Source organism: Phocoena phocoena, chromosome 16, assembly GCF_963924675.1.
Source record: "Phocoena phocoena chromosome 16, mPhoPho1.1, whole genome shotgun sequence".
Classification (NCBI taxonomy): Eukaryota; Metazoa; Chordata; class Mammalia; order Artiodactyla; family Phocoenidae; genus Phocoena; species Phocoena phocoena.
The window spans coordinates 22,145,298-22,172,643 of record NC_089234.1 but is presented as its reverse complement, the minus strand read 5'-3'; the positions used below and the strand labels follow the sequence as shown (position 1 = coordinate 22,172,643).

The 27,346-nt window shown below is 41.2% G+C and overlaps 1 protein-coding gene across 4 annotated transcripts in view; it reads right to left on the bottom strand.

The window, feature by feature from the left end:
- SORCS1 (sortilin related VPS10 domain containing receptor 1) overlaps positions 1-27,346 on the bottom strand; it is a 573,760-nt gene that overhangs the window by 253,052 nt on the left and 293,362 nt on the right. For all 4 annotated transcript variants that reach the window (XM_065894238.1, XM_065894235.1, XM_065894236.1 and 1 more), the window contains exon 3: positions 18,820-18,919. In XM_065894238.1, coding sequence (XP_065750310.1) covers positions 18,820-18,919 — 100 coding nt within the window. The remainder of the gene's footprint in view (positions 1-18,819; positions 18,920-27,346) is intronic.

Below are 27,346 nucleotides of genomic sequence, written 5' to 3'. Positions count from 1 at the left end.
ATAATCCTAAGAGGCAGGAGAATGAATACTTTCTCCATTTTCCAGATGGAATAAAATGTTTGGGATTCTACTACTGGTTCTGAAATAAAACCACCTGCTATGCATCTCAGAACAAATGGCTCAAACCCCTCTGGGCTTCACTCTCTCCAAGACTGGTCCCGCTACTCATACTTGCCTAAAATAGGACCATCTGCCCCTTGCAGCAAAAGCTCCCTGCAACAGCAGGTATAGATGATCTCCCATAGGGGGAAAAAGAATCTCTTATTTTGCAATTGTTCTTTGAGTTTGCCCACAAAGGGCACATCAGAATCGAAATGTCCAATAGATTCTGAGTTCACAAAAGGCAAAAACCTGGTACCTTGAAAGAAAATTTGTGTCTAACACATAGTACTCAAGGCTATTCACCATGTGCTTTGTGTGTGTTGTTTCCTTTTTATTGAAGTATAGTTGATTTATAATATTATATTAGTTTCAGGTGTACAGTGTTCATTTCGTGTTCACCACACCCCCCCATCCATGTTATCTTCCCCACTGCATAGAGGAATACATCCTCAAGCACACACACCAGTGCCACTGAGGCTGGGATTTGGGTGAAGTTTGGCTGCTTCTGGAGCCTCACTCTTAACCAAGCACTCTTCAGCATTCACCTAAATGCAGGGAGGACAAAGCTACAACACTCCCTGATGTTTTCAGCCCCTTTCCTGCGGCCACATACAGTAGTCACACTGCTTCTTCTTGTTTCCCTACAAAACTTCAGAGCTAAGCCACAAGAGCAAAAGGAAATAAAAAGGATATTGAACTTGTTCAGAGAAAAGCTGAGAGGTTCTGAAGCAGTCGTCCATTTTACTGCCAGTTGTAACAAAAACAAGATGTGGGATTCGAGCCAAGTCATCAGACTCAGATTCCTTCTTTACATGTTTTTCTTCTAGCTGAGGCACACTTTCTTCCTTCCTTTCTTTCTTTTTTTTTTCTTTGAGGGAGGGGCTATTTAGTCAAAAACAAAAACCCCCCATAAAAACAAAAGAAAAAACGTCCCAGACTAAAAGGCAAGTTCCTGGACATCAGAAATGAAGCCTGACTTTGGCCTTGGCACAGGGACAGAAGGTGCCAGGGCTGGAAGAACTTACTCTTCTCTTGGCTGAGAGGCTCTGCAGCCAGGGTGCCCTTTTGAGAATACAGCGGGATTGGCTCTGCACTGGTCTCCCAGGAAGGCTCTCTTCTCTTGCCAGGATCCCCCGGCCAACCCTGTTCAATTCCACTTGTCACTGCAGGAATTTGAAAGACATGACAGCCAAACCACAAAATGGAGATGAGTGACAGCCACACTTTGGCGATGCTGGGACAGAAGAAGGCTGAGTTGTTGAGTACAAAGGAAGGGGCTAGAAAAGGAGCAGCTGGTGGTATCCAATCCATTTATTCTCCCACTCATTTTATAGCGTTCATAAACTCTCCTTCACTGTAAACAAAATCTCCAGAATCTGGTAGGTAGATCTGAGCACCTGGCCCTGGATGAAAGTGAAAGAACCCTCTGTGTGCATTCATGTCTGTCTCATTCCAAACAGGAGTCATTTTCTCCTCTTGTTTTTTTAAAATTTCACTTATCTAGAGTTTGTGGGTGTGGAAGGGGAGGTCTCAATGTTCACTACCATCCTTCTTTCTTTTGGAAGGTGGCGAAGGTTCAAGTTCAGTGATAGATGAAAGCTCACACATACATGCTTCCTTAAAATTACCCTTTCCTTGGTCCAGCCTCAAAGCAGTGATAACTCCTCTCTCCGCTCATCTTGTAGACCCTGACACGTTAGAATTTATTTCCAAATCTGTTTTTCAAAAAACACCTGCATTTTTTTTTCATGTTCCTCTCTCATGGGATCTTTGAATAGCAATTTGTATCTAATAGGCCTGTGTGGGCTGCCTGCGTTTCATGCCAAGACAGAGCTACTTGCTGTGCAAAGGAATGAAACTAGAACCCTGGAATAACGGAGTAGAACTCTCAAAAAATAAAATTTCAAGAAGCCCCCCTCCCTGAGTTTATCAAATATCTTTGAAAACACTGTAAAAGCAGCCTCCCACACCTCTGCAAAGTTACATGGCTAGGAAGCAGCTCTCGGAATTATTTGTTCTAGCCCCTCCTTCATTCCCAGGCGGAAGAGTAGAGGGCACAATGCAGCCTGCACCTCATGCTTTCCTAATCCACTCCTAAAGACTGGGCTTCACCACTTTCTTAAATCTCAAAGATGCCCTGAATGTGTCTGCGTGTTCTGGACCTTTATCCCATCCAGTGGTCAAATGCATAACACAGCTGTCTTTCTGAGAGGGGAATAATGAACACAGTTTTAATGTCAAAGGTACAAATGGAGAGAAACAGTCTAATTTCACATCAAATTTTCCATTGTCCAGTAGAGGGCAGCTGGCTCCAAACACATAACACGTATTTTATACTCTGCCACCAACACCAAGAGTTTTACCTACTTCTTTTTATAAAGAAAAATGAAACCAAGAGATTCCTGGAAAAATGATACCTTACTATTAGGACAGCTCATCTCTTGTTCAGTAAAGTGTGGTCCTAGGTCCATATGCAACAGAATTATGGGGGGAAGGGGAGGTGGTACCTGCTTGTTAAAATGCAGATTCTCAGAGCTTCTGACCCAGATTTTCTGAGAAACAGACCCTCAGAATCTACATTTTTACAAACTCTCTAGATGATTCTTACATATGCCAAGGTTTAGGAGCCTCAGTACTAATTTGGTCACTTCATTCCACGAATCTCTGAAAGGCAGGTGGATATATCCTTAAGTACTTTCATATATAGAGAGAAATCCAAATATATCAGAACATTCAAGTTACAGCACTCTTCTATAAATGGCTAAAAAACAGAGTCACTCTTACTGCTTGCTTCATTGAGCAGAAGTGAGTATCTCACATACACCATTAGAAGAAATAACTGTGGCCGTAGGGAGATTATACTCTTTAGTTAATAGGTAGGGAAGGTGAATGTTAACCAAGAAGCTTAGGAAAACTTCCATGTTGCCGAGTCCTCGCGCATGTACCAGCTACACTAACTGGACAACCCCCTCTCTGAGCCTTAGTTTTCTCAACATTAAAATGGCATTTATGGTACTTACCCTGATTTCAGAGTTTTGTTTTGTTTCCTTTCTGCATCAGCTATCATCATGCATGAAAATGTTCTTAGTACATTTCACATATGTATATCTTACAGCTTACAGTTTATTACAATCACTGACTTGAGAAGCATGAACCATTGTTGTTCTACTACTTCTTTGAAAAGTGTGAGTCTGGGTTACTTCAGACACCACTTAAGAGGCTTAAGGGAGGTTTCTCATTCTAATTTAGGTCTAATTTAAACAATGTCCTTTCTAATACATCCTTTTAAATCTCTCTCTCTCATAGTTTTAATTATTTCCTTTATACATTTGATGTAGAAAGAAAAAATTCGGGAGGGGTGCAAGAAGTTTATTCATGAGGGCCCATGTGTCCAGTCTTAGAAGAATAAATAATATTTTTCCACTGATGCTACAGAGGAAATTGCTTGGAAGAAAAGGATCTCTTTTCTAAGAAATTGAGAGGAAGCAGTGGCTCCTGCAGAAAAAGTGGGTGTCTAGAGATTCAGTGATGGTACAGTATCTCTAAGATGAAAGGCAATGATGGAGTCACAAGGTCTAATCAGAGCTCATGAATAAAGCTGTGCAAGGGGAAGAACACACCCATGACAGTGTGTACATGCAGTGACAGGAGGACAATTTCTCAGTGGTGATTTCTCCAAGGAGCATCGCTCAGGACAACGGAATCTACCTCTAAGCAGGTCCTGTACCAAACATTGGACGATTATTTTGTTCTCCCTGTCACTGGTCACAGGTGTGATGGTGGGATAGGTGTATTTCTTTTTTTTATATACACTTATTTATTTATTTTTAGCTGTGCTGGGTCTTCGTTGCTGCGTGTGGGCTCTCTCTAGTTGCAGTGAGTGTGGGCTACTCTTCCTTGTGGTGTGCAGGCTCAGTAGTTGTGGCGCACAGGCTTAGTAGTTGTGGCGCACAGGCTTAGTTGCTCCGCGGCATGTGGGATCTTCCCGGACCAGGGCTTGAACCCGTGTTCCCTGCATTGGCAGGCGGATTCTTAACCACTGTGCCACCAGGGAAATCCCAGGGATAGGTGTATTTCTGATCTGCGTTCCCTTTAGTGGAAAATAACAACCCAGAGTATTCAAATACATACTGTGAGTAAATACAGATGGCCTACTGGGTCCCCAGGGAAGCTCAGAGCCCGGGTGAGGGATAGTGTCCGTTATAGGAATGTGATGACAAAGGTGGAAAGTACTATGAGGGTCACTGCCCATCCTCCTGCCACAGCAAATCTATCCTAATTATTGTTGGCAGCTCTAATCTTAGAAATATTGAGGAAGAAAAATATTCCTGAACTTCCTTTTACTTATTCATTTACCCATTAATTAATTAATTTTTTTTTTTTTTTTTTAGCAAGTATTGACTGAGTTCTTCCTGGGATCCAGTACTGGAACCTGGAGTTAAAATGAGGTTTCCGGGCTTCCCCGGTGGCGTGGTGGTTGGGGGTCCACCTGCCGATGCAGGGGACGCGGGTTCGTGCCCCGGTCTGGGAAGATCCCACATGCCGCGGCGCGGCTGGGCCCGTGAGCCATGGCCGCTGAGCCTGCGCGTCCGGAGCCTGTGCTCCGCAACGGGAGAGGCCACAACAGTGAGAGGCCCGCATACCGCAAAAAATAAATAAATAAAATAAAATAAAATGAGGTTTCCTTGGGACTCTCTATATGGAATCTTTTTCAGATTTTTAAAGACACCAGGCTTATCCTGTAAAGTTGTCAAGGCTGTTATCAAGAAACGATAAGCAGGAGGCTGGATGATCTTATACAAGCGGACTTAAAATGTGACATGTGGTGTGCCTCTACATCTTCTCTGCGCTTTACCTCTTATCTGAGATTATATAATTCATACTTAAAACATGACATTTATTTAAGGTCTATAGAGGAATCAGCACTTAGCCTCAAGAACACTAGTAAAAAGGAACCCTCCCAGACAAGAAAATTGGAGCAATGTCTGAAAAACGGTAAACTAAGAGAGAAGAAACATAGACCCGATATGCAGACTGGCTTCTAGTTAAAGATCACTAGCCACTAACTAGGTCTCAGGTAGAAAATACCACAAACTCTCCTGCCCACTTTACAGAGTTTTGTAAGGATGAGATGATTACACACATACACACACACACACATTTATGTAAACATTTTGAAAACACGTTCTGTTTTAAATATATAAGGTGGCTCGTTACTCCCTCTTTCATATAAATGAGCTTTGGGAGGGAAGGAAGGAAAGAAAGATGGAAGGAAAGAAGGGAAGAAAGGAAGGAGGGAGAGAAGAAGGGATGGGAAGAAGAAGAAACAGACTAAGCAGTTGTAGCCAGGTAATACCCAGTTTCCACACTGCTCTCTCCCACATATTTATTTCCGAGTTCTTTGTAATTCCCCTGAGTTGGGTTTGTATGGGAGGAACATAATGAACCACGGGTGAATCTTTGTATTTGTAATAAATGGAGCCAAATGGTTTGGGTTGGATAATCTTCTGGGCTTTATCATATGAGCTTAACCAGTTCCCATTGGTTGCTGGGAAATGGGATGCTGACATGGACCTCCAGGTAGCCAGGTGATTCCCACTCACCGCGCTACACTCTCAGGCTCTACAAAGACCTGTGGGGTGGGGAAGAACGAAGCGTTGTGGCTCCTGGGAAATTTTAAGCCCTCATACAAGTATAATCTTCATGCATCTATAAAATTTCAACTAGTAAAGACGGGGAAATGGGGGAGGCTAATAAAACTGCAGGAACCGTTCTCTCTGCAGATCAAAGAATTAATTGCATTATCTCCGTCTGGTTGTTCTCACTAATGGCGCAGGGAGAAGGTGGGAGGAAGAGGCTATTTCTACAAGAAGAGGATGGTGCTTTCTGTCCAACTTCAACCTGCTTAGATCTGGAATTTTAAACTAAGCAGGGAAAGGCAAATTTCAAGCTCCATTCACTTTTAGCAAATGGGGACTTCTTGTCTCGATGTGAGTATAGAGACTTGTTCCTGAGTCACTGTGTTTACAGACGGCCATTTCTACCAAAATAACTGGGTTGGTAGAATTTGGCTTCAAATCTCATTAAAATGTCAGCAGCATCGTACCTCTGTCACAATAGAAGATGGGGGAAATAGAAGTCAAGACTGAAGAGAATCTAAAAAAGAGTGGATATATGTATATGTATAACTGATTCACTTTGCTGTACACCTGAGACTAACACAACATTGTAAATCAACTGCACTCTAATAAAATTTATTTTAAAAAAGTCACGTTAGATACAAAGATGAAAAAAAAAAGAGTGGAAAGAATTACAAAGGAGATGTTACACCTCAGAACACATCATCGAGTTCATTTCCCCAAATAAGAATGTTTTAAGGCTACTGGTCGGCCAGAGTTACCAATCTTATGATGATGAACATCTGTGATCTCAGACAAACTACTACTGGCTCTGAATGCCCTGATCTCACACTCCATTAAAGAAAGGAATTTAATGTTACCTAAAATGCTACCATCCTAGCAGTGTGCTAGTAACACTTAATTTGACATGCAGAGGGCTCCGTGCCTGACTTCTGCTCTCTGGGGCTTCAGTCTCTCTGTCAGCCTGCCATGGAGCAGGCCAGCTATACCTAGGGCAGAACGGCCCTGCAGTTAGCAACAGATCACCATCCTGAAGTAACTGGCAGGTCTGCTGATATGTGGATCTGGGATAAACCTACAGGCAATGTCCGCATTTTTGCCTAATTATTTATTTAGGGTCTTCATTTGTGTTGACACAAAAGGTGACTGAACTGAAAACTTGTCAACTCTTGTGGTCTGCCTCTTTTTCTTCCAGAGAAAACATACAGTTTCCATTCGCAGGTCACTCTCTTATGTAAGAAAAACAATATCACGACTAAGGACTAAGAAGAATGCGTCCCACCAGTCATACCAGGCACTGAGCCAGAATTACAGCAAGCACAGGCAGCGGTAAGAAGCAATAGATTTTAATTGATGCCTAGGGGTAAAGGTCAGCTCTCTTGGAACAATGGGCATCTATGGTGGTAACTGACTGAGTCCTCTGTGGGAGTTTGTAAATGTCAGTAATGCACTTCCAAATAGAAGCACAAAGGGCTTGGGGCCCACAAAACAAAAACAGCTTTAGCCAGTGGAGAAAATACGTAAATCTGTTGGTTAAATAACACATTCATAAAGCATAAGAGGTGGGCACACACAAACACACCACATAACTTAAATTCAAAAGGAATCGGACTGCTTCCAATATCACACAAGTGCCTTCCTGAGAGCCAATGTCTTTTTCCCCAGCAGAAGTTCAGCTCTGGATCCCTCTGGAATTCAAACGCTATAATTATTGGAGTCAAACTGGATGCTTGGTTTGGCTCCTAAAGCTACTGTCCTCGTGAAATTTTACTGAAGGGGAAAGCGTCAGCGTTTATTACCTCGTAGCTGTCCTTTCAAGAGAATTTGGGCCCCTTTTAGAAAATAGTGGGGCAAAGGTGAACGACTAGTCATTGGAACACCAGAAGTGCCCACTGATCCCCCAAATCAGGAGGACCTGACAGAGCCCCCCTGACTGCTTGGACTGCTTCTCTTATGGCCATGTTTCACTCCATTCTTCTCACTTGCCCATCATCCTCAACATTCAGTAATACTGCCCTGATCTGGGTGCTCTCCTAAAGTGTTCAATAAGTGGGTCCATATTTTCTAAATCAACTATTAGGTTAAACAGTGTGTCAAAGGAGCGTTGTAAAGAGCACTTTTAAGATGCAAAAGAGTAGGACATATAATATATATTCTCAGATTATTGGGATTTCAGGAAATGAAAGGTACAGTATCTGTACCAATGTTAATCCCATGCTCATCTCTACTCGCATCCTCCCCCTTCAATCTCCCTGTCTTTGCACACAGGGCCCCCTTATACGAATGTTTGTATGTCTCCTGCCTAGCACTCAATAAATGTTGGTTCAACTAAATTATATATTTTTTGTTGTGAATGTCATGACCCTGTGTTGTACTGGTCTGCCTCACTGATCAGTCTAAGCCTTCTAAGGCCGTTTTCCTGCCTATCCCAGACTACAGTCCTCTCCAAACTCTTAGAGTCTTTGTCATCTGTCCCATGAAATCCATCATCTTCTGTCTTGCACTATTCTTTAATTGCATCCTCACAGAGGAGGTGTAAACTCCATGAGGGCAATGCAAGGTTCGCACTTTTTTTTTTTTAATATTCACCAATATGCTTGCAAAGAACTGGGTACAAGCCAGGGTGTTCAATAAAATATGTGTCAATTGATTTCTTAAAATTGCACCTCCAAATGTCATCAATAGTTCTGTCTGACCAATAGTTACTTAAGATAAATGCTGAATGTATCTAATTTATAATAAGGTAAAATTTAGTTTTATTAATTCAATTTTAATAATGTCATCATTGCCTATTTATTCATTTATAATTTATAATAATATAATGTAATTTATAATATAATTTATAATATAATTTATAATATAATTTATAATATATATAATTTATAATATAATTTATAATAATTGAAAAAATTTATGTTACTGTGTTAGAATAATACAGTTGGGTCATGGGGACTTTTATTTTGGTTTGATTAGTCAGTATAGTCAGGTATAAATGGAAATTACCATGTTAACATAGCCACAAATAGTCAAAATAGGCACGGCTTATTTATTTAATATTTGCAAATCAATCAATGCTGTGTATGCACTGGGATCTGTGAACACTGGTTCCTCACAACACAAACACTGAAAGACACTCTTCATCGGCTTTTTCCCTTCTCCTTTGACAAATATCTGCTTCTCTGTGAAGGCTTCCTTGAGTCCCCCAAAATAGTGGTCTATGTACATAGCTATGATGATACATAACTTCTATACTTGTAGTTGACTGTTTATACATTCATCTCCTCTGCCAGACTGTATGATCCTTAAGAGCAGACAATGTCTTCTATTTCTATTCTGCTTCCTAGTTCTTAAAAAAGATCTGGCACAACATAGGCATTTAACAATTTCAGTTGAGTTGACAAATGATAGCATAAGGCATGGCCATATAATTGGAAACAGATAAAAATGGTAACAATGAGACTAACATTTATCTGATACTTGCTGTGTGTCAGGCACCGTTCCTCTTTGCTTGTTGTAACTCTTTTTGTAACTTCTTGATATGGACACAATCGTTATATTTTATTTTAGAGATGAGGAAACTATATCGCGGAGAGGTTAATAACAAACCAACAGATAAAACCTTGTCTAAGCGTACACACCTAGTATGTGGCTTAGCTGGAATTTGAAGCCAGGCAGACTGGCTCCAGAGTCCATCAGATTAACCATTACATGACTAATGACCCCACCAGGCAAAAACTCACAATGACCACCTTCAAAGGACAAAGTGTAGCTCCACCATGACTGCAAATAGAGGCTTAGTTGGTGCATCTGACAAGGGCAGAAACTACCGGATGTACACATGAATAGAAGAGGCCATTCCATAGAGGCATGGAGAGCAGCCAAGGGAGACAGCTTTAAAAGGACAGAAGTTCATTAAGCACAGGCAGCAGCAGTGATATTTGAACCTGCCACTGGGGAGCCTGGATCTAGGCCTGCCACTCCTCCACACTTGAGTCATAATTGTGTCTTCCTTCCTGGCAAAACCAATTTCAGCCACAGCCATCAACATCTTTTCCCCCTTTGAAAGCACTCAAGAAGAACAGAGAGATAAAGGTAAATTGTACTCCATCTGAAAGCCTTAATAAGTTCCTGGTGAGTTAGCCAGCCCTCCTCTCTCTGAGAGATCTCAAGAGATCCTTAATCTACTGCTGAAAATATTTATGATTTTATTGTTTCTTTTTCTTCAACTTTATGTCTTCACCGTGCTTTATACTAGCTTTCTCTCATCACCATTTTGTTACTTCAGATGCTTTGTACTAATCTCTGCCATCATCCCTCTTAGCTTAACATCTGTGTCTTTCCTCCTGTACCCTTTCTTCTCTTATCTGTGAGAGACTATGTACTCAGGCTGTTTTACTTTTACCTCATTCTGTATTTTTTGGATTCATCCGCATAGTCCTTTTTTCCACTACAGGTGTGCTCATTTCCTGGTTGGCAGATGCCGTCAATCGTGGAGATACTTAGTATTCTAGTCCCCAAACAAGCACACACAGCCCCAAGCAGGCAAAGAAGAAGAAACTGCTCTGTCCCAGGCATCAAATTGTACATCCCATACTACAGGCCTTTTTACCTATGAAGATCTAAGCCCATCTTGTACCTACAAGCTATGGTATTTTGTCCTGCGAAACTTATTTTAAGCAGTTGACTTGGAGGGTTATGGAATGAGAAACATGTTATCAGTTGGGAACCCAGTACAATGGGAGGTGGATGCCTAGAGGAACACAGGGAAAAACCATCAAAAGAAGATTTGGTCAAGGGGAAGGTCAGGTCAGAAAAAGGAATGTTTAAATGGAAACAATTTAGCGCCTGAGGCTGAGCTATTCTCTTAATTTCTATTCAGCTATTCTCCTGAGGTATTCTCTTAATTTCTCCAGGGAAGAAAAAAGTGATTTTATTAAAGATTCATTGACATCAACTCTGTTTTTCCTGACAGCACCGAGAGAAAGCTTGGGGCAGATCTGATATATTGGAGTGAAACGTTCCCGCCCTAGTAAATATGGCACATTTCCTGTAGCAGCGGGCATTCGTCTCCATCCATCATGAGACAGGCACGGCTATTCACTAGAAACAAATGTTCTAGATACAGTGTGTCAAACACCGAATGATGGAAACCTCTGAGAAGCCACAGGGAGTATGCTGAAAGCAAACAGACCAGAATGCTGAAAAGACCTCTGACCACTTTCCACAGCAGAGCATAACTTGGAACCAACCTGAAATAATGCATCTGACCTTCATAAAAGGGTAATGGATGGGCATTTAACATTAGGTCAGCCAGAACTTCAGAGAACAAATTCTAATAAGGACAGATGATGAGACAAAAATAAATGAATAAGGAGGTAGATAACTAAATATAAAAGATCTCCCCAAAGAAGGTTAAGCAGATAGTCTATTATGCATATTTGAAGAATGATCAGCCCCTGATACAGGTTTCCTTTCATTTTTGAGAACTTCTGGCCACAGAGGCAACCTACCTTCTGAGACCCACTCAGTGGTGTAAGAAACATGCAGTTTCCAGATCAATCTTACTTCATAATATTTCTAGACTAATTCAGGCTACCTCTACCCTGATTAATTACATTTGTTAAAAAGGAGTAACACCAAAAGACAGAGTTCTGTTTTCCCCCTTTGGGAAAGAAATACCACCTGAAGTCAACTAGAAGGCATTATGTAAACTTAGAAAAGGTTGATCTGTGGATATATTTATCATATCACCATTCTACCTATTTAAAATCTACCTGTATGTTTTTTAACATAAATGTGGCTAATAAAACTCTAAAGTATAACATCAACATCATATAAACTTGATCCTTATACAGATACAACTTAGTTGTTTCTTTTTAGTTCCAGCAATTCATGCTTAATATTTAATGTATCAGTTGCTTATTATGTGTGATAGATACAACATCTTAAAAATGAGGAATAACAAATATGTGATGTTAATTATGCAAGAAGCTTCTTTCTAACAACAATAAAATGATACTCAGTGCTACTTAAAGCTGCATGAAATACAACAGTGAATCACTAGTTAACCTGATAAGTTCTGAGAAACCAGGCACATTCTGAATCTGCCTTTCTTTTCTTTTTTTAACATTAGTGTTAGAGAGGCACAGATAAGAGTCAATAAAACTCAACTGTGTACCTACTCTGTAATATACTGTGCTAAAATTGAAAAGACCATGGTTTGATTAGCTTTTTTAATCTATGAATGTTATCATAGGTGCTTTGATTTATATAAAATAGTACAAAGTACATGGCTGTTTAAAGTGTAGTTCCATGTACAGAGGGAGAATGGCTTAGATCAGTGTTTACATTTTTGTTTTTGTACAACTGTGTTCTGTGGAGCCCAGGAGTACCAGAGGGCTCCCTGGGGCCAACTTGGGGTGATGAGGGAGTTCGTTTTTGGGGACTGCTCCTGGCACTCTGCCCCTGTTTCAAACAGAGAACTTTGCACTTATTATTCTGTAGCTTGTTTGAAACTCAGGGGCTTGGATCACTGTTGGAGCATCACACAGAGGAAAAAAAAAATGTAGATGTGGCATGCTTTCTTGGATTTGATCTGATTTTTTTTTTTTTTTTTGCAGTACGCAGGCCTCTCACCGCTGTGGCCTCTCCCGTCGCGGAGCACAGGCTCCGGACGCACAGGCTCAGTGGCCATGGCTCACGGGCCCAGCCGCTCCGCGGCATGTGGGATCTTCCCGGACCAGGGCACGAACTCGCGTCCCCTGCATCGGCAGGCAGACTCTGAACCACTGCGCCACCAGGGAAGCCCTTGATCTGATTTTTGAACACTAAAAAAAAAGAACAGAACGATGCGTGATGGACTAAAGCAGTACAGACACTCAGCTGTACCCAGGAAGGATCAAAGGAGATTATCTCTCCCTTTAGCCATCATTGTTCAGGTTAAGCGCAGGCGAGCAAGCATTTGTTGCCAAAAAAAGTCACTTCTACTGAAGTTTGGAAAGTGCCACTTCCACTCTGTCCCTAAGGTCATGCATTGCACGTGTTTATGAATGAAACATACATGATTTTTTAAAAGATTAGAGGCAAACACATGATCTTGTATACAAAGGGACAGATCAAAGAGTCAGGGTAGAAGAGCAAGTGTTGCCTGTCTGCTAAGGGAAACGTCATGCACCCCCTTTGATGTATTATACAATACACTCGTTCCCCTCGGCCTCGCCGGAAAATGGTGAGTGAGTGCTATGCAGAGTCCTGGTATTTTAAATATTAATCATGCTCTTCTTGACTAGAAAACATAAAATTATACAATATGGCTTAGAAAATACTAAAACCTACAGGGATTCTTTTAACTGTCCTTGTTTATTCACTTGAAATAATTAATTTTATCATTAGAGAAAATAAATATGTCACAGCTGGTTTCACACTGTATTTTTCTTTTCAAGTTCCAGCCTAGGAGTCCAAAACCCAACCTAAGTTCAATACAAATCCTCAGCCATGTGTTGGACATGACTGAACCCCAAGACCCTGTGCTCTGCATGTTAGAGACAACAAAGTGAATCAAGGCACTTATCCCATCCAGGACCCTGCGTTCTAAAGGGGCAAGTATACAGGGTCAAAAACAACTATAATCAGAAGAGAGAAGTGCAGGAAAACAGAAGCAGATGCCTGGGAGGTCAGGGGGAGTGAGAAAATCTCATTAGTGGAATTGATTCGATTTTATGGAATAGGTGGCAGGAACAGGTGGACCGGTGCCAGTCCGCGGCCTGTCAGGAACCAGGCCGCACAGCAGGAGGTGAGCGGCGGTCGAGCAAGCAAAGCTTCATCTGCCGCTCCCCATAGCGCCCCATCGCTCGCGTTACCGCCTGACCCATCCCCCCCAACCTCCCACCACTCCGTGGAAAAATTGTGTTCCAAGAAACCGGTCCCTGGTACCAAAAAGGTTGGGGACCTCTGCTTTAAAGGTCTAATGATCTTTGCTCTTTTATTCACCAGTTGCATGCTGCCTCAGGCAAGACACTAAACTCTTGGGACTCAGTTTCCATATCTGTTAAATGCAAAAGCAGAATCTTAAAATTTCCAAAATCTTTTAGGCTCTGATTCAACGATTCCATCATTTTTCCTAAGAGAAGTTGGAGGACACTATCAACCACACCTCTTTCCTGTCCCCAAAGGTCACGTATATGATATAGACCACCCAAACAAATGACAAGAGGAATTAAGCATGCCCAGGATATAAAGAGAAGAGGCAAGAAGTCAATAATCATACACTTATTTAGAAAGTGCCACATACAGTACGGTAATTAAAACCTAAACATCTGGAGAAAATGTAAACAGTGTCTAATGTTGGCATGTACCAAGAGACCAGCAAGAATGGTCAATGTGCTCTGAGGAACCAGGGTCCTATTTATAGGATACAAGTCTTGAAAGGCTCTCTCAGCAGGAAAGTTATTAATTAAGTGGTGATAACACAGAAAGGAGAAAGAACTGGGATATGAGGGGGCGGGTGTCGGTGGCAAAGGGAAATATAAAGAACAAATAGTCTCTAGGTTTCTTCTTTGCTGGGAACACACTGTATAGACAGTACAAGGTTATAACAACTAAATGAATTGGCTGTTCTGAGTTTAAAAAAACAAAGCACTTTTTTTCTTCTTTTCTCCCCCAATGAATTCCACTTGGGATTCTGTATTCTGTAATCCTTAAAGATGTTATACAATACCGTATGAAGGGAGCATAGCTAAGGTTGGTTGGGGGTGATAGGAAAGGTACTGCAGATAGACGCACACTGAGTATAAAGAAGTTTTCTTTTTTAGGCAGAAAACAAATAAACTCAGAATTTAAGAGTAAGACTGAAATTTCAGCATTGATTTTTTTCTCTTTGATACATTTGTATTAGCTCTCCCCATCACCATCTACAACCCAGATGCTCATTTCTGCAGCAGGTTAAGTCATCTTTTCTCATAGAATATTATATGTAGGAAGCCAATAAACTACTGCTGAAACCAACAAGACTTGGGATTTATCATGAACTGGGGTTGGGGGAGTACTTTCCCTCGGAGGCATGGTGATGAATAGGTAGCCTGCCTCTCCTCTGGCACTAGGACCCACTCATCCTTGTACTTTTGAGCCTACCTCATATATCAGAGGCCAGGTGCTGAGTTCCTTCGAAAGAGAGGATGCTTGAGCTAGGATAATACCTGGGAGCCAGATTTCTATGTCTCTTAGTCAAGATTTCCTAGACTGACCTATGATGAGATTACAGTTTTTAGTGTAACAGACACATCCAAGGAAAGCTGCAGTAATTTACAGCAGGCTTGCAAAGAAATAGCCAATGAATGATCATCAATTTAAACTGCAAAGAAGGGCCTGTTTCGTCCTGGCTGCTGATCCCAGTAATGCCCCTAACAAGCTGCCTGCAAAGCCAGGGCCTGATGCCTGCTGTTGGAGACATACTGATTGAAGAACTGTGCTTGTCCGCATAAGCAGCTAAAAATAGCCAGAAGAATGCAAAGGCAAAACAGGTTTCTGGGAATGGAAGACAGTTACTCCGGTGTCGGTTTTATTCCAGTTGCTCTCACTGATGTGAAGAGGAGAGAGAAGTATCTGGTACAAAAGATGTTAACTTGTTAGACAGCACCCCAGAGACCTAAAAGAATGAATACAACCCTTTAAAGGGGCCTGCCTTTTCACTGGAGGACGCAGAAGTCCTAGGAGAATTAGAACAAACCTCAATGCCTTTGTCCTGCATAATTAATACAGCCTGATATTTCTTTTCTTCTTCTTTTTTATAACATAAACTCTCATTGATTGGGGGAAATATATTCACACTTTAAAATGTTAGGCAGGTACCATCTCTTTGGTTCAAGTATGTCCCTTTGTGGGGGAAAGTCCATATTTCATGGTGATAAATTCACCTCATAAGCAGAAAAACTGAACACAAATATACTGCTATGTCAACATTATTGATTTTTGTACCATTGTAAAGAGCTTCATCGTCCTCCAATATTTCTTAAATCCCTCAGCATCTCAGAAAGTCACCCTGAAGGCCTCATTTATCTGTAGAGGAAAAGATCCCTCCTCCTAGGTTCACCCATAAACATTGTGATTTAAACAGCTCAGGCCTGCCTCTGCTTCTGGAAGTTAACCTGTAGAGAGAAAGCTGTTCTCAGAGTCACGGGCAATGGCTACTTCTTCTCTGGAAAAAGGATCAGCCAAGTCTTAATTTTAGCTAAATGCCCATGGCCAAATGTCTTTTTTTTTTTTTTTTTTTTTTTTCTGCGGTACACGGGCCTCTCACTGTTGTGGCCTCTCCCGTTGCGGAGCGCAGGCTCCGGACGCGCGGGCGCAGCGGCCATGGCTAACGGGCCTAGCCGCTCCGCGGCATGTGGGATCTTCCCGGACCGGGGCACGAACCCGTGTCCCCTGCATCAGCAGGCGGACTCTCAACCACTGCACCACCAGGGAAGCCCCAAATGTCTTTTTTGAAATCCCTGCAGGTAACTATAGATTAAGTATGCAGCTTGATTGATATTGATGTATTAACATAAATAGATTCAGTGGCAGGGCTCCATTCTGTATCACATCTAAGCTTTCCTTCTAGTCTTAGGAGCTACATCTGGACTTGAGATCTCACTCTTCAGGTCCTGCTCCTGTTAACAGTGCTGTAGTATTCAGGTCACTACCACATACTCTGCTGCTACAGAAAAGCCTATGCCTACATTCAATATTTGACATCCTATTTTTAAAAATCCTATTCCTTTCTAATGGCATTAATAAAACAGAGACTGTCACTAGATGAGAACAATTCTAAGTCTCTTCCAGCTGTAAATTCCTTTGTTTTCGTCTGTATCACTTTACAAACAGGAAAATGTAAATGACTCACCCAAAGTAACCTGCTAGGTGGAAGCAGAGTCAGAGACTTCTCAACTACAGAAAGTCATAGTGCATTTACTACTAGAATACGGGATCTTTGAGGGTAGAAAGCTGGCTTATTTCTTTTTGTAACCTATACTGCCTACAGATTGTTGATTGCTAAATGAAATTTACTAAAAATGTGAACTAGAGGAAAAATCAATAGGGGTTACAAGAATCAATTCAAAGCCAACAAACATAACTCAATCTCATTATAAAAAATAAAGGATATAAATTCAGCTCCTTAATTTAGGACTGTATACAGCAGATCAAAATTGTTTAGATGTAATTGTTGATGAGGGACCGGTCATCGGCCAGGAAGGGGAAGATAGGAGCGTTCAAGGGAAATCTCTAAATTTGTGAGGTTGACATTATTGAACTGTGCTGTCCAATACTGTGGCCATCAGCCACATGTGGCTACTTGCATTCAAATTAATTAAAATGAAATGAAATGTGAAATCTGGTTCCTCAGTCACACTAGCCATACTTCAAATAATAGCCCCAAGTGGTTAGTGTCTATAGTATTGGATAGCTTAGAGGAACATTTCTATCATTGTAGAAAGTTCTACTGAACACAGCTACTTATAGAGGATAATCACTACTTTCACTTCCAATAATTATATGAAGAAGGAGAAGGAAGACGAGAAAAGGAGAATAAAGTGAAGAGAAATCATGATTAAGCCTTAACTATTCTGTGCTAAACACCTGACATGCCTTAGTTCATACGATTCTTACAACTTTCCCCATGAGGTAGGTACTATAATTATCCCCATTTTCAATTTGATGACACTGTGCTTGGAGAGATTAAGTAAATCACCATAGTTATATACTTGTTAATTGGCTTAGCTGGGTTTTTACTCAAGCCATCTGACTCCAGAGTCTATGCACAATGGGAAATTATGCTGCTCCAAAATAAAAACTTGAAATGTTTACAGCCAGAAGAAACATTACGCCCTACCTAGGTGGTTCTTAATCCCAGATACGTACCAGAAGCACCTGGGGAGCTTGCGCGAGATACAGTTCCCTGAGGCCTAACCCAGAGCAACAGGAGTGGGGCTAAGGCTTGCGTATGTGGGGAAGCCTAGCGCTCTGAATGTACAGCCAGAGTTGAGGATGACTGTTTAGAGCTGTACTAATCTACCTTCCACAGTCCAGATGACAAAATGCGGCACCTACCTACCCAAGGTCACTAACAGTACCCACTGACAGATCTGAAATGAGAACCTAGGTATCAGGGCTGCCATCGTAACAGAATATGGCTTAGGACACATGAATGAAAAACCTTTTTCTGCTTCCTGATGGATACTCATCTCTATTCATATAACTCACATAATACTTAGAAATTACATGTCAGAATCCAGAATTGGATAGTGCAAATTTTTAAAACCAGACAATGAATGTAATACCATTCTCCTCTTGAGACAAATAGGTCTTTCTCTTTTAAAAGCAAACATTTTCTTCCTAAGAAAATAACATCTTTCTCTGAAGAGTAAATAAACCCTCTTCATAAGAGGAGTAGTATACAGTGGAAACGGTATGACTGCCAAGCAAGAAACCTGAATCTTGTCCCAACTGTGCCCATAACTCTGTGATGGGGGCAAGTCATTTCCTTTCTTTGAACCTTAGTTTTCTCATGTGTAAAGTTAGCATGTGGTTTATGATGATCACCAAGGTTCCTTCCCAGTATTGCCTCCATTCTGACATCTGTGTGCAGGCTGAATAAACTTTCGAAATGAAACTTCCAACCTGCTGTAGGACAATGCATTTACTTCAACTCTAGCCAATCTATTTACTCCATGTCAAGGGAAAACAGGGGACATCACATGAAAATCCCATCTTTTCTTCTGTTTTGTCAAGGCTCATTCTGATTCTTGTCACTGATTGGTCAGAGCTCTTGACAAGAGTCTGAACATCCACTCAACAAGACATTCCCTGTAGCTGTCTTTTGGAAATGGTAATGATATACCTACCCCATCTCCCTCCTACATTCACAGCTGCTGATCTGAAAATTATGATGTGTCAGACATTTTACCACCTTAACATCCATCAACTCATCTTTATATCTCTTAAAGCTTAACTGTATTGGATTTTTAGGTGGTTTAGAGAGGTTAGCCAGCCAAGACAGAAGTCACATCATGAATAAATAGCATTCGGAATATACATTTCTTACCTTACGCTTGTTGGTCGGACACACGTAGAGATAGCTTAAAATTGTTTTCAACCCAACTTTATCATTCAGCTTCTCATAGGTTGTCCCATAATCGGTTGACCTATAATTCAAAAGGAGCATTAATGAGGACAGAAGTATATATGTCATTTGTCTGCCTGTCAGTATAATGTATGTTTTACATAGTAGAATGGCTCTCCAGAGGTTTCTAAACGATTCATGTAGTACATAATGATGCTTAATTATGTACACAGTACATCATGTGAGTGGTTAACATTTGCATTTAAATTGAATTGGTAAAAATTAAAACTCCATCTCTCACTGCTCCTTAAGGTACGTGCATTGCATAAAGAAAGTGTTTAATTTTCAAAGATTGAGAATGAGGGTGTCCCTTGAATTAACCAAAGAAATAAAGACCTTGTACTTAGATTTGACATTTCCAAACTTCTGCTTTATCTTTGGCAAGTGGAAAAGCAGGTTCTCCTGATTTATCTACAAGCTGTGTTTTCTCTCATGAGCCATAGAATATATGGTGGGTCAGTTCCTCCAAAGGTCATTCAGTCTTTTCCTATTATTTAAGAATAAGAAAATGTCTTGATAATAAGTGAAATTTCACAATTCTAGTTGGTGGCCTTTTCCAGCGTTAAGCCACCTGGAGTTGGGAGAATATCACTTCTTGGTACTGACTCTATCTTTTATGGAGATTCTCTCCTCTCTTCTTGATGCTGGTCAGTAACTTACTAATTCAGACTGAATAAATAGGCCCTAATCACCTCTTCTATGTAAGTCTATTACATATTTCAGAATTGTACATCTTATTAGATCAACACTGCAACCATGTACAGTAGGAAATATTATCTGTATTTGAAGAAAGTGGTTCAGAGAACTTAAGTGACCTATTCGAAGCCAGTTAGAATTTGACTCCAGGTATCATGGCCCTAAGCCCTGTGTTGTTTACATTATACCATAGCTTTGTTTGTTTTTTTTTAATTTAAAAGAAACATATAAAATCTCTTGTCAGCCTTCTTTATACATATAGGAGATTCCCAATGAAAATTCATTCATTCATTCCTTTACATTTGTAGAGCCTCTAAAATGGACCAGGACCTGTGCTATGTAGCAGGATACAACACATGCCCCTACTCTCAAGAATCTAACAGCTTTTTATTTTATTTATTTATTTATTTTTGGCTGCATGGGTCTTTGTTGCTGCACTTGGGCTTTCTCTAGTTGCAGCGAGCGGGGGCTACTCTTCGTTGTGGTACGCGGGCTTCTCATTGCAGTGGCTTCTCTTGTTGCAGAGCATGCGCTCTAGGCGCACGGGCTTCAGAAGTTGTGGCTCGCGGGCTCTAGAGTGCAGGCTCAGCAGTTGTGGTGCATGGGCTTAGTTGCTCTGCGGCATGTGGGATCTTCCCAGACCAGGGCTCAAACCCGTGTCCCCTGCGTTGGCAGGTGGATTCTTAACCATTGTGCCACCAGGGAAGTCCCAAGAATCTAACAGCTTTGAGAGGCAGAAAAAAAGTTGTAATGTGTTATGTGTAATGAAAGAGATAAAAATTAACAAGACTCAGAAAATAAAGTTTGTTTAATTAGAAAACCACAAAAATGTAATTATTTTAATTTATTTCTGATATTGATAAAAGTTGCATATTCCCATAGACCATAAAGACTAAATAGAAGAATTTTCTGTTTACACCATATATTAAGAGCCTACTCTGGACCAGGCACTGGAGACAGAAAGCTATAAAATATAAGTTCCTGGAATTAAGGAATTAAGAATTATTGTGGCTGGGGACCCAGGGATCTCTTTACCCTAAAAATTTATATATACATATATATAATACATAAATATTATAAATGACATTATATTATTATAATATATAATATTATATATATAAATTATAAGTAAATAAATATAAATAGTCAGTACTTTATAAAATTTAGATTATACTCCAAATCACTGAAGATTGGAGTGGTATGAAAAGTTTCTTGGAAGGACTATGGACCTTGAAAACGGAAAATCGGTAGGGCTTTAGAAAAGGGATGTAGAGTTGACCCTTGAACAACAGGGGAGTTAGGGGCACCAACTAAATATTCCTGTAGTCAAAAATCAGCCTATAACTTACAGTCAGCCCTATATATATATATATGTGGTTTCTCCACATCTGTGGTTCTGCATCCAAGGATTCAAACAACCACAGATTGTGTAGTACTATAGTATTTACTACTGAAAAATATCCATGTATTAGTGGATGCACACAGTTCAAACCTGTGCTGTTCAAGGGTCAGCTGTAGTCAGGGCATCAAAAACTAGAAGTACCTTGTGTAATCCAAATATATAACTGGATTTCCTCAGGACCAGTCTGTGCTCTAGCCGAACTGAACAAACGCTGGCTTGATAGTCAAGAATATTTGAAGAATAATCCCAAACTCTTCGCAGAAGATCTTATCCATGAACCACAACAAACTTCTTTAAATTCTCCTTCCATATTTACTTTTTTCTCCTCAAACTCATCTTGATGTGAAAATCCCCCCTACTTTCTAAGAAATATCTGAGACTTCTTCCCTTACTCAGTCTAATCTTGGTGTTTGACTATTTTTTCCCACTCTTACCCTGGCCTTACTGGGTCTACTTTCTCTTCTTATTAAGACTTGCTTGTCTCCAAAATTTCACTAGTCTTCCTCTAACTCCTTTTACTGGATAACTTTTTCTATTTAGTATTCTGAACAATACTCACAAATTCAAGGACAAAAAACCCAGATTCAAAATCTATGGGGGGCAGTGATGGGAGGAGGATGAAATGTACAAATACCTCTACATTAATAAATTTTGCCTAGTGATAGGTGGAAATCAATAGGACTATGTTGGAGATGAGAGAACGGTTCAATTTTTCTAGTGGGATAATGGGAAGGAGGCCAGAGAGGTAGGGATCAGTCTATAAAAGCATGATAATTAGTTTCTTATAATTTCTATCAACTTGATCTCTGAGCTACTCAATGAATATTTTTACATTCAAAAAACATACTACAGGCTTTCCCTGGTGGCGCAGTGGTTGAGAGTCTGCCTGCCGATGCAGGGGACACGGGTTCGTGCCCCGGTCCGGGAAGATCCCACGTGCCACGGATTGGCAGGGCCCGTGAGCCATGGCCACTGAGCCTGCGCATCCGGAGCCTGTGCTCCGCAACGGGAGAGGCCACAACAGTGAGAGTCCCGTGTACCACAAAAAAAACCCCAAAAACATACTACAAGGGCAAACCCTGTGTGTGTGTGTGTGTGTGTGTGTGTGTGTGTATTTAACTGAAATCCCAATGTGACAAGATGATAATGGAGTGACTATTTCAGATTTACATTAACAACTTCTTTTTCAGATAGCTTACAATATGTTATTGGGCATTTTTCTCTTATTATAACATCACCAATCCAGATACTTCAGGTATCTTCCATTACTTTTTGTGCCATTTTTTGCCCCTTGATTTTACAAAGCTCAACAAGTGAATCGAAATTTGTTAATTCTCGATTCCAGCAGAACTAAATGTTTAAACATTATGGTATTATAATAATTGATGGAAAGAAGAAAAAAATGATGTATTTCCATACACCCCAAATGACACAGACTGGCAATTCTCCATGGTTGTCCCACAGAACTAGAATTAGAGTGTTGACAAGTATCATAGGTAAAACTAACAAATAGCTGGGATACACTGGTACAATGAGACAGGAGTGAAAATACTCAATATTGGCAAACCAGTTGGCAAACAGTTACTGCACCAAGTTCACAGAATAGCTACTTCCACCAGCTTCACCACCATGGTCTCCTCTTGGAGAACTCCCAGATCCCTCACAGTCCCAGCAACCGAAAGATTGAGGGCTGGCACAGCAGAGGTCCCCAAGAAACTTGCTCCAGCACTTGTTCTGAATGGCCACTGCCTACTCCAGTCAGCCTGAGCCCCAGTGGAGGAGACAGTGGCCTTGGAGGAGGCGCTGCACCCTGGGAGGCAATTCCCAGTGCCCGTCTGCAAACTCCCCTTCACAGCTAACACGTGCTTCTAGTTACGCCTGCATGGTCAAATGCGGGAAATTCAGTCTCCTAGGTATGTGGGCTCCGAAAGAGCAGGAGAAAGACAGACAGCTGAGCAGCAGGCTGGCTGTTGAGCCAGTGCACTAGCTGTTAAATATTTTAAGTATCATCTCTAGATATGGGGGAGAGGAGTGTGACCTAAGATCAAAAAATGTTAGAAAACACTTAAGGCAAAATTTAATGTTTCTTCACTTCAGAACTTAGAAATTTTATTATTCTTATATACATGCATAGATTTTATTATTCTAATATACACTGTGAACCTCTTACATGCCTATTGCATGCAGCATTTTCAAAGCATATTTGATTATAGGATCCATTCTTGAGAGGTATCTAATGAGATTCGTGTTCTGAACAACATACTTTGGGAAACAATATGAAGAACAAAAAAGCCAAAAAAAGATTATGGATCTTGGTTTCATAAGAAAAGGAGAATAAAAATATTTAAAACGAATCAAATCGGCAAAGAGAAATGCCAGTTATGCTAACCACAGCGACTGCTGTTGTAAAGGCAATAAAGGGAAGTAATCTTAAAAAATATGTATCATACACAGACATATTTATGACACAATATAAGCAGCCTTGATAAATAGCAAATGATTAAATCAAGGATTGCAGGTTCTTGCTTTTGATCCTTAATCCTTATTCTACCCTTTCTATGAACGTATCTTAAATAGTGACTTTTAGAACATTTCAAAGATGTCTTTATTTAAGTATTTACTATATGCAAAGAACTAAGATGAGCTTCTCTAAGGGGCAGAGAAACCATATTCAAGGCATGGCACCTGCCTTCCAAGAACTTACGATCTCTTTGAAAAGACAAAAAGTCCCCCAGTTGAAGGGATGAATACACGGCATGGCTAGTTTCCACAAGGAGTGGCAGAAATAAAATGTGTGATTGGATTTCCTCTACTATAATTTTATAACATCAAATGAGATAATAAATAAGCACAGAATCATTTGTAAACTAAATTAATCCATAAAAAGTGCCGAGCACAATAGCTGGTATGTAATAAACAATCTACAAATGATAGCTTTTGTTGTTCATTTTATCACTCATCTTTTTTTCTTGATTTTTCATATTCTTTGCCTAACACTTAACTAAAACCCATCACATGAACCTTCAAGGAAAATCTGAATCACTGAAAATGAGTTAGAGTTAGTTTGCTTAGAAGATAAGACTATTTCATCAAGCTATTACCATTTTAAAATGTAACCACATTTAGCCTATCATATTTTAAAGGATATGTGCTAGTACCTTTGTGTGGGTCTCGGATCAGAAAGATAAGGGTAAGAACTGGAATTTGATAGTTAAAGATTCTGCACTCTGCTTCTATAATAATTGTGCCAGGATCCCATTGCTGAATAGACTGCTATGCTTAAGAAACCTAACAGAAAATAAAAATGAACATTTATTGGGTGCTTACAATGTGATCTAAGCTCTTTAGCTCATACAGAATCCCATGAGATGGACACTGATGGTCACATGCTACAGATAAGGAAGGCTCAGATGTATAAGTAACCTGCTTAACTAAGGCCACAGAACTTGGAGGTACAGCCCTCATTCTGGGCTGTATCCTTAACCCCATGCTGCACTGGCTCTCTCCAAAGTTACAAGAGGAAAAGGAAATACACTTACAAAATCTAGCTTTGTATTTCTTAGTAAAAGGAATATGAACTGAAATCATTAGAAGTCCCTTGTGGTATAGGCCAAAACTTCGCTTCTCTTCATACTTAGTAAAAATACAGAGGCCCTGCCAGGGAGAATCGATATTAAGAAAAGCATAACCAGGGCTTCCCCAGTGGCGCAGTGGTTGAGAATCTGCCTGCCAATGCAGGGGACCAGGGTTCGAGCCCTGGTCCGGGAAGATCCCACATGCCACAGAGCAACTAAGCCCGTGCGCCACAACTATTGAGCCTGTGCTCTAGAGCCCATGAGCCACAACTACTGACCCACGTGCCACAACTACTGAAGCCCGTGCGCCTAGGGCCAGTGCTCTGCAGCAAGAGAAACCACAGCAATGAGAAGCCCGCGCACCGCAACAAAGAGTAGCCCCCGCCTGCCGCAACTAGAGAAAGCCCGCGCGCAACAACAAAGACCCAACACAGCCAAAAATAAATAAAATAAATAAATTTTTTAAAAAAACAGAAAAGCATAACCAGAAACTCTCACAATGATGTACGAGGAAAAGAAAGTATGTCTTTGATCTGGTCCACCTTGGCTCCTGGGAAGCCTAGAAATATGCACAAAGTGAGTGGGTCAAACTGTTAATGATTTGATGATGGCTCATGAAGATTACCAAGACGTCACAGCCTGACAGCACAAGCAATGACTTGAAGTTGAACAGAACTGGACTCAGGAGCTCACTATCTGAGTAACCAAGCAGTCAGTGTACTGGTCTCCATAACAAACTCCAGACTTGCTATAGAAAAGTCACATTTACTTTTATATCTAATAGGCTTGCAATATAATTCCGAGATGCGCATTCCTCAATCCCTCTCCTTTTCCCCTCTCCTGACTACCCCTGCCCACTCCAGCCTTGTTATTCTCTGTATCTAGAAAGCTCTTTCCCCAGATACCCTGACAGATGGCCCCTCAGTTCTTTCTGGACACCATTCGTGCTGTATGAAATAGTGACCCCCCTCACTCTCCCAGCACACTGCACCTCCTTAGCCTCTTTTATTTTCATAGTATTTACCCCCCTCTGATAGCCTTTTAGTTATTTTTTTTTATTGTCTGTCATCTTCCACCAGAATGTAAGCTCCATGAGAGGAGGAAAGATGTCTGTTTTATGCACAGCTGTCTTCCTAGCTCTCAGAAGAGTCCCCCAGACACTTGCGAAACCCAATTGTTTTTGGCTGAGTGACTGACTTCACAGATGTTTGCTCTTCTTGTGTGGCCCACTGGATTTCTACTAATGCAAAATTAAGAGGCTCACTTAGTCTGGCAAAAACCACTGCAGTCCCTGCCGTGTGCAGATACAATCAGCTGTGCAGGACGAAGCCGGACTAGGGCAGTGAGCGTGTTCTATGCTCCTCTACTTTTTAAAGGAGAAACCTCTGCCTGGCGTCTCTTTCCTGACTACTCTAAGTACCATAAGGACGGCGCACATCTTTGCTCATCCCCAAGTCCCTAGTCTCCAGGATGAGGCTGGCACATAACAGGCGCCTTCTGCATACCGAGGCTGAATGAATACATGAAGCCTGATGGACACACTCTCTGAACCAAGGATGAGCCAGGCTACTTCTTCAAAAAGGCTTTAGAAAGTATCCAAATAAACTGACCCCCTCCTTCTTCACCTCCAGGCCCCAGAGAGGGGAGATCCTCTCTCCCAGACACCGTGCCATATTGCCAAGGTCACAAAACCAAGACTCAGGCTGTAGAAGGAAGCCTGGAGACAGGAAGCATCAAGGCATCACTGAAATCAGCTCAAATGAGATGCCCTGAAAGCAGAACAGTGTTTACCTCTAAATCAAGCGGCTGCGGCTTCTGTGTTTTGTTTCTTTCCTAAGATCATTAAGAGCAGCCACCTCCATTGTTCCTGGTGCATGTGGAGGCATAAAAATAGCTTCCAAAGGCAAAGGTTCACTGGCTGCGTCGCAGACTCCGCTCCTGCGTAACTCAGGATGCATGAGGTTAAAGCAGTGAGAATAATTTAGGGTTTGGAAAATGTTTGCGAGTGAGTCGATATTTAAATAACTTCATTATCATTCATTGACGGATTTTTTTAACTTGTCAGTGCAACTGATATTTCTATTACCATGTTATAACAAACCTCTGCACATTTAAAGCACAGTCACCAGATTCCATTAGTCTACCCACTGTCAAGAAAATATGTCCCAATCCATTTTTCATAATACCTCGAGAATAGGCAGTCTACATCAAATGATGACGTGGGGCTGAAGGAAACTGTCTCCTGCTTCCTAAGGATTCTGCCCTGAAATACGTTTGCCTGTCAGCCTAAACATATAATTTAAATGTGCTGCTGAGACATTATGGTGAATCCAGAGCTGAACAAGCTTCCCTCCATTGCTTGGATACACTGAGCTTTTCAGATCAACCTGCAGAATCAGAGCAAAGGGGGTTCAAGAGCAGGAGCCGGGGGAGGCATGTCAACGCGCTATACAGATGCTTCCACTCTGCCATGTGCCACAGTACTTGCAATGTAATTTAATTTGTAATAAAAAACTGTTTGGGCTTCCCTGGTGGCGCAGTGGTTGAGAGTCCGCCTGCCGATGCAGGGGACACGGGCTCGTGCCCCGGTCCGGGAAGATCCCACATGCCGTGGAGCGGCTGGGCCTGTGAGCCATGGCCGCTGGGCCTACGCGTCCGGAGCCTGTGCTCCGCAACGGGAGAGGCCACAACAGTGAGAGGCCCGCGTACGGCAAAAAAAAAAAAAAAACTGTTTATTTTCTAAATGTAAGGGACAGTACCTATGTGTTAATAAGCT